We start from the raw sequence: 18257 nt of genomic DNA on the forward strand, positions 1-18257 counted from the left end.
TTTTGCGAGTTACACAATTAAGTCACACCATGTTCCATATTTTACAATTGAAACATGTGGGCATCTTACTGGTTGCAGGCCAGGTGAATTTGGTTATGACCAGTAAGACTCCCTAATCGGGAGATAAGCGACCGTAGGTGGCTTATCTCCACAAATAGGGCAAAAAATAGTTTTTCCAAAATCTTCCTGATCCATGTTGATGACATGAGTGTAGACATGCTGTGTAGTGATGTTCGTGATTTTAGGGCAAAAACTGTAGGAGCAGTGTCCAAAAATGTGTTTTAAAAATCGGCCTGAAGGTGGCGCTAGAATAGGGCCATGTGAGAAATGAGGGGTGGGGTCTCCGCGTTGCCTTGGCGGACGAATAGGTACCGGCCCCGGCTCTCCCGGACGCTCCTAGCCCGAGTTACGGCATTTTATGTGCGCTGCAGTGGCAGGGGGTCCTCCACTGGGGGCGCCACCACTTTTGCATCCGTTCTGGAGCACCAGGAGTCGGTGGTCCCCGGGAATTCCCCGTGAGCAGCCCCGTTGGGGTGGTCATTTTTGCACATTTGGTCATTTTTTACATCTGGGGGTCCCTGGGGCTCCGGGGGTCCTTGGAGGTTGTAGTTTGGCAGGCAAGGAGTGTGTGTGTAAAATCTGGCATGGATCGGGTCAACGGGTGCGGAGATATAAGCAGGGAAAAAGTGTGACGTGTGACGGACTCACTGACTCACTCACAGACAGCCTGTGGAGGTTTTGGTAGTAAATGCGACCTACGGTCGCAATTACTACATTGGACAAAATTCAAAGTGGTTGTTTCATTTTATATTTCTGAAAGGAGACGTATATAGTATACCGTGCTGTATTTATTAAGAAAACATGGGGAGCTGCATCAGGACTAATCTCTGACCAACTACAAAGATGTGCTTTCTTATATTTGCTTTAATTCATACAAATATCAAACTGCACAGTAGACCTGGGGAGCCAGTCAAAATGATCAGTCCATTGTGTTACTGACATCTTGATAGTAAAACGGACAGAGGGAAATAGAACAAAAAATGTTACAATGCATGTCAAGCAACAGTATCTTTAAATAGCATTAATTATATAATTACAAAAAAAAATATCACATACAATGACAGCAATGTATATCCACAGATCAAACAAATGCAAAAAATATATGATAATAAATAATCCTAATTATATGCACAAGTCAGGAGGAGAATAAGCAAAGGGAGCAAAATAACTTGAATGATTATTTTCTCGGCCATCACAATTGTATTTTCAGTATTCGACTGCAGCAAACACACTGAACACAAAGTAGGCTGTGCGTGTGTTATGGTTTCACAAAGTAATAAGCAGGCGGTTTGCAGAGAGTACATCATCAGGCATGCAAAGCCGGGAACTATGCCATAACTGTATTCTATAATTGTGAACCCTTCACTGGTCAAAATTGACTTTATGTAAAAAGCAAGTACTAAAAATCTGACTGCACTCAACACCTGTATGCATTTTAAATAAGAAAAAAAAAATCAATGGACCAGAGGCTAGCCTTGTCGCAGATTTTGAAGTCATGTTTGGAGATAACGTCAACATCAAGTACCAATGGTACTTTACTAAATATGTGTACAACTCAATATCAGATAGTGGTCTCATGTTTTTGTGACAAAACAACTTGTCCTCATCCCTTATTTTACATTTAAATAAGTCCAAATTAATAATTTGGTGACAAAAGCAGGCAGAAGCACATTTCTTTTCTAAACAATACACTTCCTTCCCACAAATTAATATGCCTGGTCCAACAATATTGACCAATTTCCAATTAATATGTGTACATATTAATCACACTCTGAACTATAAAACAATCATGTTATTTCACTATAGAAGAGCACGGATAAATTGAGCAAGCAAATACGAGTGCAGATTTACGACAACAGAAGGATCTAGCATCTGTTTTTGCATTTCTAGTGGCAACAACTCCTAAAGGCGTTGGGAATGCTCTTAAAACACATAACCAACATAACTTACATCATAAATAATTCATGAAAAATGACAAAATAACAATAACAACCACAGCTTGAATGTCTGAAAGAAAAATAAACAGAAAATAAAATCTACCGGTGGTAAAAAATAAATCATAGATCTTTCTGCTGTTGAAAAATCTATATGTACGCACTTTAGAAAATAAAAATAATGTTACGCATTCTTCTGCATTTTCTTTATATTCTAAGTATTATGTTCCATAAGTTGTCACCTTGTACAGGTGTGTGTGCACTTTACATTATATAGAGATAATGCCATCGACATGGAATAGTGAAACAAATAAAACGTAGAAACCAAGTACAAAAGGTACAATCTAATCAAAGGACCACATGAAGGTGTGAAAAAAGTCTTCAGTATTCACAGAAAAATATCAACTGAAGTAACTCACTGGACAGGAAGCGTCCTAAGTCTTTATACATACGATAAGTAAAATTGAAAATAGATTTTTCTCTCTGTACATAGCATTGTATTCTTTCATCTTTTCCACTTCTTCTGTATTTACAAAAGGAACTCCTTGTTCTCAAGTTCTCCCACCAGTTTGTTCTCAGTTCTGTGTGTGTGTGTGTGTGTGTGTGTGTGAGCGTGAGACTGTGTGTGTGTTCTAATCGAGCGAGATAACGTCGGATAACGAGCCGTACATGGCCGCCGCTGCAGCCATGGCTGCCGCCTCCGCCGAAGACCTCGACACCGCTGAGATGCCGTGGCTGTCCCTGTCCCTCTCCCGATCCTTGTCACGGTCCCGCAGACTGCTGGAGGACACCAGGCTGCTGGTGCTGCCACTGTTGCTTCCCCCATTGGCACCGGTCAGAGTGCTGCCACCGGGTGTGCCAGGCTGCTCCAGGAACATCTGGGATGAGCCGTAGGGCAGGAAGCGGTTGAGGAGCAAGTCGTGGTCCTCCGAGGCCGAGGCGGACGCGGCCGCTGCCGCCGCCATCACCATGTTGTAATGCTGAAGGATCAGACAAAGACACAAAGAAAAGAGTGAGGATAGTGACATCGGCAGATACGTCTATGCAGTCATTGAATGGTGTGTACTCGTGATTACAACAATTAAAATGGTCTGGCACAGCCTTTGTCTTTGAATCGTTTCTGGGTGCGATGCCGGATACCGCCAACTCAGCGTATAAGAAGCCTTCTACCACTTTTTCTAGTCACGTGTTCAAATACTGGATTGTGATTGGCTTAAAACAGTAGTAAATGAGGCCACAATAGCCGGAATGTGTGAAATGTCCGGATGTACATGCAAATGAGGCACATTTCCGAGATCAATACGCGATGAACGCATCCGGGGACTTCAGGAGGGAGTCGGAACCTATGGTCGGAACACCTTTCCCCCCACCAACAAATGACGGTCGCAGCGGTTCTATGTTTACTAACGTGCGTACTATCGTCGCCGATTTATTTGGATCCAATGCAATCCGCCAACTTTAAAGCCCCTTTTCTCTGAACCTATGCCTTTCTGGAAGCGAACAGCCTCTATTTACGGCCGGAACGGTGCTTTTAACTGACGTTAGCTTAGCTGTAAGCTAGGCGACCGAGTATTTCCCGGTGAATCTGTGCGCAAAGGTGGGGGCTTGGGAGTGTGGGGGTCTGGGGGACACGCACCACCACTGACTATTGCTGATGATGGAGAGGTTCTATAGCTTAGCCTTTATGTATTGAAAATGAGAGGCACTCTTGCCGATTTAGTAAGAGACTCGTCTCCAATTGCAAGATATTTAAAAGTTATTTGGGGCCATGATGATGATGATATCCTTTTCTTCCCACAACTAGACTAAGGATTTTATATTGTCTGTGTTATTGTTTACAACCACTGAACCACAATTATTCACGTGTGGCAAGATTCACTCGTTTTTAGTAGGCTATATAGTGTAGGCTTAGAAGAAGCCTTTTCAGAAGTTAATTTAATGATTTCCATTTAATGATTTCATTTATCCTCATCTAATGCACCGTATGCACGCTGTTTAAAGGCCGTGTAGGCTTTTCAGAAGTTAATTGAATGTTTTCCATTTGCGCTAATGCACGCAACTGTTTTCGCCAGGTTTTAAGGTCTTATTTTAGTTGTTTCTCATAAGCTCGCAACCCTCCTTGCCCATCGGCCCCCACCTTTGCGCACAGATTCACCGGGAAATACTCGGTCGCGTAAGCTAGACATCTGTCTCAGCATGGAGTTGGCGCCATCTGGTGGTGAGTAGAAGATGTTGTTTGTGGCACTATTTGTTGTTATGGCGGAAGTTTTATAGGCAATAATGATTGTAACTTAAGATCCTTGCAAGTTACAACTATGTGTTTTCTTTCATGTATATGGGAAAAAGTGGTAGAAAAGCTATTTACCACTCGGGGTCGGACATTATGCTCTGATAATGTCCTGTGTTAGGGGGTTATCGGACTCGGCTTCGCCTCGTCCGATCACCCCCTAACACAGGACATTATCAGAGCATAATGTCCTCTCACTCGGGGTAAATTGCTTACTTCTTAGAAAACTAAGATGTGCACTAAGTACTGGAAGCTGACAGCAGGGGTGGCACTCCACCTCACCATCTCCCTGATAGCGCCTTACAAAGGGATATCGACTGATAAGAGACAATTAGCTCTTTTACTTACTTAGTTCAATAGCACCTTTATCGAAAGCAATTTGCAAAGAGTGTTACATTCAAACATTTGCATAATGTTTCATAACAATAAATACAAATTGTTAACAATATTATTTAGTTAAATAATGGGAGACATGGTTCATTATTTGAAATAAATTTGGGCAGACATAATAACAAATTATAATAAGAAATAGCATTAATTTTAGACTCTGGTGGTTGCCTTAAATTTCTGGAAGGTTAATATACACTTCCAGCTGATCAGAGCAAGCGAGGGTACACCAAGAGAATACCAAAACATCCAACAATAGCCAGAGGATTGAGATTGAGATTGCTCAGTTTAAGATCATTTCAGTAAGAAGGATGATGACAAAGTTGAGTGTAATGCTCTGATTCCATTCACTCCTCTCTGTCTTTCTTTCTCAGACTCTCACCCAATCCCGGTCAACAGATTATGCACTAAAATTGACACCAGAACACATTGAGGCGTTAATTGTCCTTAAAAAAAATATGTAGGCCAACCTCAAGCAGCCAGTAGCCTGGGTCGGTGTTGATCTGTTGACTCAGCTGGAAATGTGATTTTGTTTAGTTAGTGTCAATGTTGTATTTCTTTGCCCTGATATCCAACAATTTAGGCTATTATTATTTATTATGCCTTCATTTGTTTGTCATGTTTTAAGGTTGCATTTTGAAAAGAGCCTAAATAAATACCAATTATCATACCATGATAAACATTCACTCTGTGTAAACATATGTGGGTCATAGCTGTATTTCAACCTTACAAACGTTAATAAACTACATAATGATGTCAGCTAAATGTTTGTAAAAAATATTCGTTAACCACACACAAGTCTGTTTACCTGATTATCGCCTTGGAGGAAGGAGAAGAAGTTAAGATCTGCAAGAAATGAAAGAAGGTGCATTTAGTCCCTTTACTGCTTGTTCCATTCTTTGTTAAGATGTATTATATTAGCTGTGTTTACAAGATAGGGATCTGTTTAGGGTTAAGTGAAAGCTCCAACCTGGCAGGTCACTGGGTGTGTGATAGTAGTGGCGGTAGTCCTGGATGAGGGGTGGAGGCGGTGGAATGTAACTTGTATCCACAGCAGGCATACTGGGAGCCCTGGACACAGGGGAGGACTGGCCGTGTAGATTCAACACCCTAAGTGGAGAAAATTTCACATCACTACAGAAACACAGAAAGAAAGAAGGGTTAGAGAGAGGGGGGTGGACAAAACAGATATAAAAAACAAGGTTGCTTACAATTATATTCATATAACAAACTATTTTTAAGTCCATCTGTTGACGTTGCATTGGCCAAAGATCAGATGTGGTTGTAGAACACAGTATCAATGCAAGAGAAACTACCGGAATGCAAGAAACTACCGGAATGTTCATGGGTAACCTTCAATAAGACATAAGCCAAATAATTAAACAGCCGATAACATGTGAAGATAAGAAGTGCTGGTATAGATCAAGGGCATGAAATGTGACAAAGGCTTTGGGATTTTAGCCCATGATGTAATGGTTACGTTAGTGCCAATGTATATTAACTGTTTGAGTCCCGGTTGATGCCTTATCTAATGTAAGATCAAGTTTCTTAACTGCTGGTTGGGAAACTCACCCCTTGTTTACAGGTGGAGAGGAGGGTGACATGGAGGGACAGGCGCGTTTAGGAGGAGGCTCATCGTCCGCTTCCTCGTCCGAGGAGCTGTCCAATGTCAGGTCGATGACGTCCACTTTCTTGCCGTTGTCATTTGACGAGCTGTACTTCTGTTCATGTGCCGTCGTCCGACATGAATCTACAAAAATGAAAGTAAACATTTCTTCATCACTATGGACCAGACTCAGGGCACATTAAGGGTGTGAAAGATTTGCTTGCACGCTACGTACCGGAGTCTCCATTGTACGAAGCAGACACCTCCTGCACCTCCCTCTTTGACCTCATAGGGGACCAATTCCCATCCTCTTTGAACTGGATCTCATCGCAATCTGTACAGCTGTTCAAAATCTCCATGAACAACCTGTTGGCAATCAGACAAAATAAGACTCAAGTCAAACATATTTTTTATCTTTTGTTTTCAAAAAGATTCCTGTCTACATAATCAACCGAGCTGTATGGGCAATAGTGCTTTTTAGATACCTCACTAAAATTATACAATTTGCACACTGAAAAACAAGAGATCAGATAACAATGTGTGATATGTATTAAGTGGACAAATTTTGCAATTATTAAAATATAGTGAACATCCGATTTTATGTAATACTGATGTAAACAATGAATGGAGTTAACGGCGCTAGGAGATGACACCACAAGCAAAAACCTGAGGTGCATGTGGCAGTAGAAAACAGTTTTCTGCTGATCCATGCCTGTGGAGCAGGGTGTAACATTAGCTCACCCATCAATGATGAGGTGTTCATAGGGTGCCTTCTTGTCACACACCGGACAAACCCAGGTTGGCTTCTTCTCATTCATTTGGAGGTAAAGTGTGGCATCAAAGCACTGAAGGTGCGAGCACGTCATTGCTCTACTGGGGATTGTCAGTCTCATCTTCCCAAGCTGAAAAATACACATACACACAAATACAATTAGCTCAAAGTTAGTTAATCATAGCATGTTGCAGAACAAAGTGGGTTAATTCCTGATTGATTGATTTGGTTTTATTACTGTAGGGTTAGGGTTATAAGATAAGACAAGATACACCTTTATTATTCCCCTGGAGGGAAATTCAGGTATCATATCATATGTGAATGTATGTCATCATTAGTTAAAGGACAACTTTGTTTTTTTTACAACAAGGGTTCATATTTTAGATTGTAATTAGAGAAAAGAAAAAGTGAGTGTTAAAATGTTTTCATTTGCTTCGTTCTATTGTTTTATTGCGTTTACCGTGCTAAAATATGGGGCCTGCGTACGCATGGGGGCATGTGTACAAGTGGCAAAATATGTATTTTTAGACACAATAAGTCAGCAGTTTCTTTATTGCTATTTATAGTAACACTTCTAGCCCCCTTAAGTCACATCCAACCATGAAAGGTTGCGTTGTATCTTGGGAATGGGCTTATTCTGTGTAAAATTACATATTTAGCCACTTGTACGCATGCCCCCAACCACTGAAATAAGAATCTCTAAAACAATAGAAAGAAGTAAATGAAATAATTTTAACACTCATCTTTTATATTCTTTCATTACAATCTAAACTATGAACCCTTGTTGTAAAAAAACTAAAGTTGTCCTTTAAAGGTTCTACACCATGCATTTAAAAATAATGTATATAACATTGTGTCCAGTGGTGTGTTCTAGACATTTTTTGAGGGCATACTATAATCTATGATCCGCAGCTATTCGTGTGGCCATTGAGACAGTTTTGGCCCCACACTCCTCCCCACCTCCTGCTCAGCAGGCCTGCCCACCCCTTCCCAACCCTCTCCCAGCTCCTCCTGCCTCCTTCTCAGGCCTGCCCACCCCTCCCCAACCTCCACTCAGCACAGCAGTAGGTCCCGATTGTGATGTCACAATCAGACCTAAAATCAGACAGCCCGTTCTGAGACCTGCTTACATAGATCTGCCCATAAACTGAGAAAGACACAATGGTCAGAAATAGGACTTTGTGAGGATGATTTAGCTCAGCGGCTCATTTATTACTTGGGAATTATGTTCAATATAGAGCGGGTGTGTACGTGTGTTTTGTTATAATTACTCCGGGTCCGCATCCATGTGGTTAAATTTGTACCCTTGCGGAGTTGCATGGCGCATTTACCGTGATAACGTTGCGACAGACAGCAGAACCAGTCCAGACTGTTACCACGTAATCGTATTATACCAAACATCACGGCGGGTCAAAATAATCTGTGGTCCGTTCTACATATTTTGGCTAAATGCTACATGTGTGTGCAGATTCAGAACCACCTCCATGTGGCACGCGGCCCCAACGGGAGCAGAATTCACCCTTTGTTAGCCTTCTGGTTGGTCCCTGACTGACCAACCAGAAGGCCTTGTCGGGCCTTGTCCCGCCTTGGTTCTGCCTTTTTTATGTTGAATTTGCTAAAACATAATTTTTGGAGAAATAAAATTATTTAAAAACATTCTGAGTCACTATACTGCCACTGAGCAGCTCCATTTTACTGAAACCAAGTTTGAAATGAGAATTGAATACACAGAATAACAATACGAAGCAACTGAATTACAATGGTAGTGGATGGAGTGTCCCACCGAGACACAGCAACCAATGGGTGTGAAGAGGGGCGGGACAACGGGCAGGACTTGACAAAGGGTGAATTGCCCCAACAGGAGAAGAATTGCCCCAGCGGGAGCAGAATTGGAGCGTAAATAACGTAGAGGAACTATGCATGTAGACGGATTTACCGTACGTATTCTCTCACCCAAAACGTACACAAAATCAAGCATACGTAACTATAAATTGCCCTTAAGTGGAAGTTATCTGCAGCACAATTGCCCCTCAGGGACAGATGAAGATGGTACTACCTTTGCTAATGTAGTGTAGTAATACTGTATGTCTTGATAACTTGTTGAAACCAAGATCTAACTTGCATTGCTCTAGACCTAGAAGACATTGTTTCCCAAAAAGTAGTTTGGGGCATGCAAGTCCAACTTTGACAACGATCACACAGAACATGAGTATATCTATCTAGACAGTTAACTTTAGTATTAGTCTTCTTCTAAATATAAACAGTGTGCGGTATTTACTGGACAAAGGAGAGAGACTCGTAGACTGGTTGTGGCGATCTCACTCTCTGGATCAGCTGTTAGCTTCTCTTTGACTGTGAGATAAAACATAAGGAAAACAGACATTAGTACGTACAATTAATCTAATAATTTCTATATTACATGGATATGTCATTTTTACATACATACATTTTATACATCACGCCTCTTCTCATCTTTATCTTTACATGAGTGTACTTGGGTGTAAGTGTGTGCGTGTCTCTGGAACATGGATACACGCTTTTATACATTTATAATTGTTTTACAGTTGTTTTTAAATGTGACAACAGTGAGAATAAGCTTATTGCCCAGTCACTGTTAAATATACAAATCAACATCAAAACACTGTTGTCCATTGGCAGGTGTTAGGAACACTAATACAAACTCAAAGTTTTAAAAGAATGCTCCGGCTGTGACATTTGAGGAGGCTTTGTGACATAACAATAAAGAAAAGCACTTAACACACAAAAACACACCGGCCCCAATTCAAGTAGTTCGATGATCTGATTATACTCAAGTCAATGCTGGCAGAGACAACACTATTTTTCGTTCCCATTCTAAACCAGAGTTCACTGTTGTTACTAGTGCCCGTTAATGGCAGAGGGGAAATTGCTCTTTTTTTATGTCTCTGCAACTACGATATAACACCATGTGGATGTCGGTGTGACATCATCAGCAGGATGGCATTACATTAAAATCAAGAAACCACATACTCAGAGCCCTGGAGTGGTCAGGGTTCCGAATTCCTTTGGCCCGTAGCCTTTGCAGTAACACTGTAGATGACTGCTGTCTCACCAGATACACAGCCATGGAAAAACTCTGACAAAAGACCAAAAAGAAAAACAATGAGGTGAATGGTTAAGGTCATGCTTAAGTAATTAATATTATCACACATCACAATCTTACATTGTCCTTCAAAGCCGTTTCATAGAGACTAGAATGCAAACACAGTGGCACAAATCTCTTTACCCTGCCAATCTCTGAGGTCCATGACACCACAATCGTGTTGGGGACTGTGGTGGATAACCGCACCAGAGAAGTTATGTTGATGGGGCGACTTGGCCTTTTTGGTTCAACTCCATTTTTGGTGGGAGGAAGATATCCCTGAGGGGGTAGAGGCATACATTGCAAATTAGTAACAATCATTTGTGACTGGATGCAAAATGGGACACAAAATACACGGTCAGAACTCACCGGTAGGTTACAGGGTTTGCCATTCACTTTGACACACAGATTTGGGGGGAAATGATCCTCCTGGGGACAACTGGTCTCTGATAAACAAAATCTGGAACAAAAGAACAGTGACAGTGTGAGGAATAAACTCACATATCTCTCAGATATCTGTCAGAAACATTTCTAAATGAGAAATGTGTAGTTTCTCACCGTTAACCCAACAGTTGTAGAATGGGGTAGACGAGCATGTGTGGAAACATTCTACCAAGTTTGCGACAAAATATTCCTGTTATCTTACTACATTTTATTTCAGCTACTGCCAGATGTCCCTGCGGGACCACACTCTATTCAGTATAGACAATAAAGTAAACAAAATTCCAAATTCTGGAATGCGTGCCTGTTGGGGAAGTCAATTCGATGAACAGTTCTTGAGATATGCAAGGCATACAGACAGAGATTCCTGGAAAGTATAGATGCATGCTTTGAATTCTGAAATCCAGCCTATCTGGAAACTGAGATGCTGTTGCACGTGGATGCACAAGTGTCATTTTCATACCACACAACTAATGACCATTAATTTGGTTTTGAACTCTCCCTACAAATGGAGTTGGGCGATATGGCTTAAAAAGTATATACTGTACTGCAGACAGTATATATTACAACATTGATCATGGACCAGCCACCCAAACGACACAATATCAATACAATAGACATCATGATACAGTGCTAACGATTCAAAACACTGTGATACTATTAACATTGTTTTATATTGTGATCTTATGTCAAAAATGCAAAGAAAAGAAGAAAAGAAAAAGAAAAGTAAAGTACTGTATAAACAAATACCTCAGTAATAAAGTAAGTGAGTAAGAGACAGTTTTTTGTGCATTCTGTCATGGTTTCGGCATTATATTCCTACAAATAATGAAGACATGACTTTGTGAACACAGGTTTACAATTACATTCCCATGTGTCATTTATTCACTCTTGTAATACAAAACATGTCAAGAATCTATAGGGTTTGGAGCGATGGATTATGTGTAAACTAATGCCATGTTTAAGACAACATGTTAAATTATCTTATATTTATTTGACATAGCAACCTGTTGTAACATAGCACTTAGGTATTGTTTTAAAGGTTTTACTTTTAAATGTTTGGAGACTCATTTCAGTTAAATCTATACTCGCCTCACTAAAGGACTAGCTACATTGAAACCTTACAGTAATTACATACAAATGAAGAGTTGTGCTGCTATGAACTATTTATTCTACATAATTTAAAATGTTATCCACCGCACTCTTTCTCTGCCTTTCCTTCTGCGTAAACTTTTGAAGGATTGTTGAAGAAATGTTTCTGCTGCGATTATGGAGTTAAAATGCCACCGACTCCAGATGATCAAAGACAAAACTATACTAACTACTAAAGAACAAATAATTTAGGCATTTAACAGACACTCTTATACAGAGAGAGCGACTTAACAAAGCATCAACGAACAGGGTTTTCCTCGTGCCAGGAAAACCAGTAAGTGCTACAAAGCACATCAGCTAGACATGGAGGTAGATTTGCATAATGTTGTAGCCAAGCTTTCAGACTATATCTTAAAGTGATGAAATTGTGTTGAAACTCTCATCCAATTAAATACCACATGGCTTGGCTGGGTTGGTAAAGTATTGCCGGTTAGAAAAAAAGAATGGATGCATTAAACTCATGATGACAAAGAAAAAAACGGTGGTCCATTCGTTACAATAACTGGTCCCCCAGCAGCCAGCACATACAGTACACAGAAAACGTTTCTACCAATGTGGATGTATGATTTAGTGCAAGGTTCATTCTGAAGAGCACATGATGCAGCTCTGTATCAGTTATTGGGAATTTCCTAATCACAGGGCACATATCCATCCATATCCCATATTTCACTTTACGTTCTTTTTACATTAGTCTGTCACCAACATATTTCCTTATTTATGGGGCACAGTCCCCTTAAACGAGATGGGCCTGCCTGGCAGCAGAGGCCTGACCTGCCCACACTGAATCAGTGGCAGTAAGTAGCCTTCTAAATCAAAATCCCACAAGGTGGAGGAGGACCAAATAAATAAACACATAAGTAAACACACATGCAATGCATGTTTGTTTTGCAACCACTACATGCTCTTACACTTGCAACACACTCCACCTTTCCGTTCTCCACCCGTCATTTGACCGGGAGGGTACCAGGCATCCTTAGCCGTGTGCACTGTGCACCCATACATTATGTATCATTTTAATCCCTTGATGACGTCAATGGAGTGCATGCTTTGGTTGTGAAAATTCAGCAAGGATATGAAAAATAAATCAAACTCACTTTTACACATACCAGAAGTGAGGATGTATACAGTCACAACTATATCTATGTTGTTGGAATAAAATTGTATCTCATATCACATATGAAATAAATTGAATATCATCTTATACAGTACTTGGTGTTATTTTTTGATTTATTTTGTGTACTACTCATTTTGGTTAATCCCACAATCTGCATGTAATTTATCAATTAAAATGTATAAATGAAATGTACAATGTTAATGAATCAATTTTCCTTACACCGTTAAATATATAGCAAACATGGGGTTATTTTTTACATCTGTTTACAATTACATGTATATTTCATATTGGAGAATTTAATATACAATATATTGCTCAGTGCTACATTCAACACAATGAACAAAGTGGAAAGAACAGCCCTAAAATCGGTGTAGAAAGGCAGTACTGCTGAGATGCTTAGAAGACAAACTGCCAAGTTTGGAGAGGTACTAATATAATCAAGGGATATTTGGACAGTGTGAGCACTTCCATCACCACAAGAAAACCTTTTCTGAAGCTCAGCATGAGAACATGTTTATCTTACCTCAACTGTACTTGAACAGCAAAGTCACATTTGGTCCCGGAAATGTCCCTATGGGATTAACATACAAGATAGATGAATGTGATTATTCTGTATACAAAGAGAAGTGTTGATGGTCAAACATCTAAGCAACAAGTGATAAATCCTGATCATGATTATGCAATTCCACACTTACATTGAACTGCTGATCTGTTGAACTTGCTGTGGTGTTAATGCAAAAGCATAACATGTTTCCTGGAACCGTTGACTGTTGTCTGAGGCTAGAAAAGAAAGAAGATAAAAAGCAACACAAAATTAGTGTAAGAAAGTAGCTATCACTTTCAGTAAAAACAAAGATGCAATTTGGCCGTAACGTACTTAAATCTGACATTCAACAAATAATACCGTTTCTAAGAGCCTACTCTGTTCCACAACATGAGATCCACACATTCTAGATATCTGTTGTTACCATGCGCTTACTGTGGGTACTGGCCTACTGGATACATGAGTTGAGTAAAATAATTCCCATTATCAGATTGCTGTCAGTGGCGGTGGTGGTAGACTGGACTCACCCAGGCTGGTGGGCTTGATGAGCTCATCCAGCATGTCATAGAAGGGCAATCTCTGGAGCTTGACGTCTGGGTGTACGGGGTGCAGAGCCGAGGGGAGGTGAGGCAAACCCAACTCATGCTTAGGACCAAGTAAAGACACGGGCAGCAGGGGCGAGGGGGCGCCATGACTATCGAAGCCCAGTTGAGTAAGTCCTGCAGGTAGGCTGGAGGTGGAATGGACGTTGGGCAGGGCTAGGTCCACCGGAGACACCATTTTGGTGGGAAAGCGTCGTCTATATAGCTCCTTGATCTTCATCTGCACAGCGGGGCTGCAGCCAGCCTTCAACAGGTGTAGCGATTTGGTCAAAAGTTCGTGTTTCCGTCCGTGCTTATTCCGGCCTGCGTATCCCAGCAACACTTGGAGCTCCGAAACTCGAAGGCTCATAACCATTTGCTAGAGAAAATTAAAAAGAACAAAGTAAACATCCTATAACACAATAACATGGAAGTCTAGTTTCCCTTGTTGACATAAAGGAAGGAACAAGGCTGTGTTCTTCGACTTCAGCCTCCCACTCTTTTTTAGGCTTTAACATTTTGTCATCTTAAATATCAGACATTCTTTTCTATTTGTAATTTTTATCTTTGAACCAAGAAATGATCTTGTTCAAGCAACACTGAACCTCCTGAAGACTGTATGGTTGTTTAAGGCCACAGTGGGAAACTAGGGCTGCAATTACGGCTGATTACAGTTTTGATTAATCGAATAATCAAAAAGCATTTTTCTCATAGTAATAGTGTTCCAAAGCATTGAGAGGGTAATTCTAATTACACAGAGAGAATCATTAACTTTGAACTTAGAAAAGGGAAGGATTGGAATTGGAACATTGGAATTATGCATGCTTATTGCTTATGCTTTTTGTCAAAACTGTACTTCAAGAGTTTTTCTTTTTTTTTCTGCATATCAATAACCTTTGTATTATATTTCATACTAATGACATAATTGTAAGCAATATGGTGCAGCAGTTCTCCATCCGAAGGATGAAAACATGTTACAGTATGTCAACAAACTCCCTACAGTGGAAAGCATAGAAATAACACACTCCTTTTAAAATACATTTTGTAATAACCAAATTGATCTGACTCACTTGTAATTGAAAATTCCTAAAATAAATCTTATCATAATAACTACTTGTTATGGCAACAAGTTTTAAATCTTTAATATCATCTCGATGATATTGCAATAATCCAGTGAACATGGAATTATTGTTGCACAGAATGCACACAACAAATCAAGCTGGTGCTGAGCTGAATGTGAACAGTGCCTGGCCACACATACTGACACAATATATTCCAATTTCTAAAAGTTGATTAGGTCAATTAGAGACAATTACAATCAGTGACACGCTCCATCTCCCAGAGGTTCAGTGGTGTGGTTGGTTGGTGCAGTTTTATATAATCAGAAATATACCTCCGTTCTCAACTTCTCTTTCATCCTTAACTAATGAAGCTGCAGACAGCATCAAAGGTTTTGTTTTTACACCAGAAATATAGACCAGTGGAGCTTTCCCTGTACTGCTGCACTATCCTGCTCTGTCCTGAGAGGAACTGGTCTGGATTGTCAAATATACAGATGAAGCTTGTCAATTTCACATGAAAGGTGTGGAAATGCAACAGGTTAGATTTCACACACAATCATCATTCTCATAGCAAACAGCAGCACTATAGTTGAAAACGTGGTTGCATAAATACAAAATAAGAATCCTTGACACTGACAATCAAAGGATGATTCTTGGCCATTCAGATTAACCCTTTCAGGTTTGCAAAATGTTTTGATCCTATTGATCATGTAAAAAAAGAAACTAGGACGTGCAAGAGCAGAGACAAACAAGAGTGACAGGACAGGTGTGTGTTTGTGACAGGTGCTCTTGAGATCAGAATAAAGAAATTCAAATGTTGAAGTGAGCATAAGTCACTTTAGTAAGTCAAGACTAACAAAACCGTTTGTTGTGGAGTCGTGGACAGACCAAATGCATTACATTTCAGGTGACGGGGGGAGGGGCAAATCTGGAATTGAATGAATTAACTGGCAGATGCTGTTATACACATCTTTGACTAAATTAAACATAACTTATCTGCGATTTTAACCCAATCAAAACAACGTTGATCATCTCTGTAAATGAAACGCACGAAACAGGAACGAACAGTGAGGCTTTGATTAGATTCAGTGTTCTACTACTACGAGCTAATGTAGCTAATGTTCATAAACTGCGTTGATTTACCATGGAATAGACAGATTCCGTTGTAGCATACATGGCAGCACAGCTTACACTGTACTACTTGGGTTTGGTGGCTAATTTAACCAATAACTGATGTGGAACAGACAACAATATTGTAACTTCGAGTCTCGTAAAATGCAGGCTTGTCTGTGAGGCCTTGTCTGCAGGAGAGGAACCTTCCCATATCTAACGGAACCTCGGCAACAATAACAAAGCTAATGCTAACTAGGCAGAAAGCTAACAGTCCGGCTGGTCCGCAATTATTGTCACCGTGGACTTTAGAACAACGCGTGCATCAACAATTTACCGTGTTTTCATGATTGGTAAGACGCGCCTTTGAGAGTGTACGGGTTATTTGTCAAATGTAACGCTGTGTTTCGCTTTACCTTCAGTTCCGCACTCTCCGCCATCTTGTTACTCTGGATGCGCACGCGCAATATCCATCCTCAGGGGACACTGTGGGAGGACAGCAGAGCGAGGTGGTCGTCTCTGTGTCCTGTCGTTGTTTGGCATGATGATGCAACCGCTGAATATTGTTCTCTTTCTTTTGTAAAGAGAAAACATATAGCTAGCTCGAACTACTTTTGGTTGTAGTTTTAACTACTTTTAAGTGTAAGCTTGATTGATAAATTGATTGATTGATTGATTGAAGTATGTTAGAAGTTTGCATAGGAAAAGGTACAGTTTCATTGTGACCATAGAGTAGGCTATATATAAAGATTGTGACAGTAGCCTACAGTCTGCTGGTACAAGGTCAATTAAAAGGATAAGCTTAGGAAAGCTGCTGCTTATTTACATTGAGATCCTATTTTTTAAACTCATATAACATTGGCAGACAAATAGAACACAGAAGGCCTACTACTACAATGCAGAACATATCAGAAAAACGTCGTAAAAAACGATGCAAAATAGCCTAAATCAGGGGTCTTCAACGTTTTCAGGCCAAGGACCCCTTAGCTGAAAGAGAGATGAAGCAGGGACCCCCACTACATATTGTATAAAATTATGTTGCAGATTAAAAATGTTCATAGACAGCTTAGACTTGTTTGACAGCACTGTCATCATGTTGGAGTAATGGGTATTTTCAGACATTTAACCACTTGAACCATCAAATACTTTAGTCTGCTCTTCTTTTCCCTCTACAAACCACTTTGCCAAAAATAGCCGATCTACAAGCTTACAACGCCTTGCAGCGCAAGGTGTTGTAAGCTGGTAGATCTGCTATTTTTGGCTAATGTTCCACTCAGAATAGGGATGCGAGGGTTCAAATGGTTAATGTAAAAAACATGATCCTATCACACAAAGATTTGGTGGCCCCCCTGTAGTAACTCTGAGGACCCCCTAGGGGTCCCAGACCCCCTGTTGAAGACCCCTGGCCTAAATGGTAGGCTGTTTACAATATAATTAAGGGTCAGGGGGAGGGTAAGGTTAGGCTAGGTTGTTACCAGTTTCGAGTGGCAGCCGCATGTAGTGGTTTTTCAGAGCGGTTTTAAAGGAAGTTAGGGATTTTCACTCCTTTAAGGCCTTCGGTAGGGCGTTCCACATTTTAGTGGTATAGCAGGAGAACGAATTTGACCTTTTGATTGAGCCGAATCTGGGTTGAACATAATTTGCCTCTGGTGTTGTAAATTAATTGTGGACATCCTTGACGTTTTGGAAGTATTTTGTCAGGTACATGGGTATCTTAGTGGTGTATACACCAGGCCCATTGCAAGATGCTGTACTCTGTCATTTGAGCCACCCCACTGCGCTTGAATGGTGAATAGCGGTGAGGTGAGCCCAAGAAGGAAGGTTAAGCAGGATCCTAATTAGTTTGTTTTCGGCTGTTTGGAGCCTTGTTTTAGGGACTGTGAGGCGTCACAATACCATACGTGGCCTCCATAGTCATAGAGGGGCTGAATTATTGCACCCAGAGTCTATTGTTGTTATTGACCATCGGGGTGGTCCTCTATAAGAAACAAGTTTGTTTGTTAAGCCTCGATCAGAGTCTGCGGTGAAGAGCTATCCACCGCAAATTTGAGGTGGAAAGCTTTCCACCTCAAGTCAGAAAATAAGTG

The 18257-nt window shown here is 40.5% G+C and overlaps 1 protein-coding gene across 7 annotated transcripts; it reads right to left on the reverse strand.

Moving 5' to 3' along the window:
- Positions 1-964: 964 nt before the first annotated feature.
- pias1b (protein inhibitor of activated STAT, 1b) lies at positions 965-16622 on the reverse strand. Of its 7 annotated transcripts, none has more exons than XM_080736029.1 (15): positions 16587-16622; positions 13946-14378; positions 13570-13654; positions 13398-13445; positions 10537-10627; positions 10312-10446; positions 10056-10161; positions 9325-9398; positions 7016-7176; positions 6510-6640; positions 6241-6418; positions 5639-5778; positions 5477-5514; positions 5139-5183; positions 965-2974 (listed from the first exon to the last, which is right to left on the reverse strand). In XM_080736029.1, exons 1-15 carry the CDS (start codon positions 16608-16610, stop codon positions 2627-2629), a joined length of 2037 nt encoding a protein of 678 aa, XP_080592155.1. In that variant the 5' UTR covers positions 16611-16622; the 3' UTR covers positions 965-2626. The 7 variants fall into 7 exon arrangements, with proteins under 7 accessions (XP_080592155.1, XP_080592154.1, XP_080592151.1 ...); XM_080736028.1 differs by having other exon boundaries at positions 5639-5802; positions 16587-16613; XM_080736025.1 differs by lacking the exon at positions 16587-16622 and adding an exon at positions 16204-16242.
- Between the last annotated feature and the right edge of the window lie 1635 nt (positions 16623-18257).

Source organism: Nannobrachium achirus (genome assembly GCF_963921795.1).
Source record: "Nannobrachium achirus genome assembly, chromosome: 11".
NCBI classification, from domain to species: domain Eukaryota; kingdom Metazoa; phylum Chordata; class Actinopteri; order Myctophiformes; family Myctophidae; genus Nannobrachium; species Nannobrachium achirus.

Excerpts from the sequence above, each read along its gene's own strand:
- pias1b (XM_080736024.1), bottom strand. The coding sequence starts at position 16,236 with ATGTATGCTACAACGGAATCTGTCTATTCCATG. Across the intron at positions 6,641-7,015 it reads GAACACCTCATCATTGATGG|GTTGTTCATGGAGATTTTGA; the intron begins GTGAGCTAATGT and ends GATTGCCAACAG. Across the intron at positions 5,515-5,638 it reads CACACCCAGTGACCTGCCAG|ATCTTAACTTCTTCTCCTTC; the intron begins GTTGGAGCTTTC and ends CATTTCTTGCAG.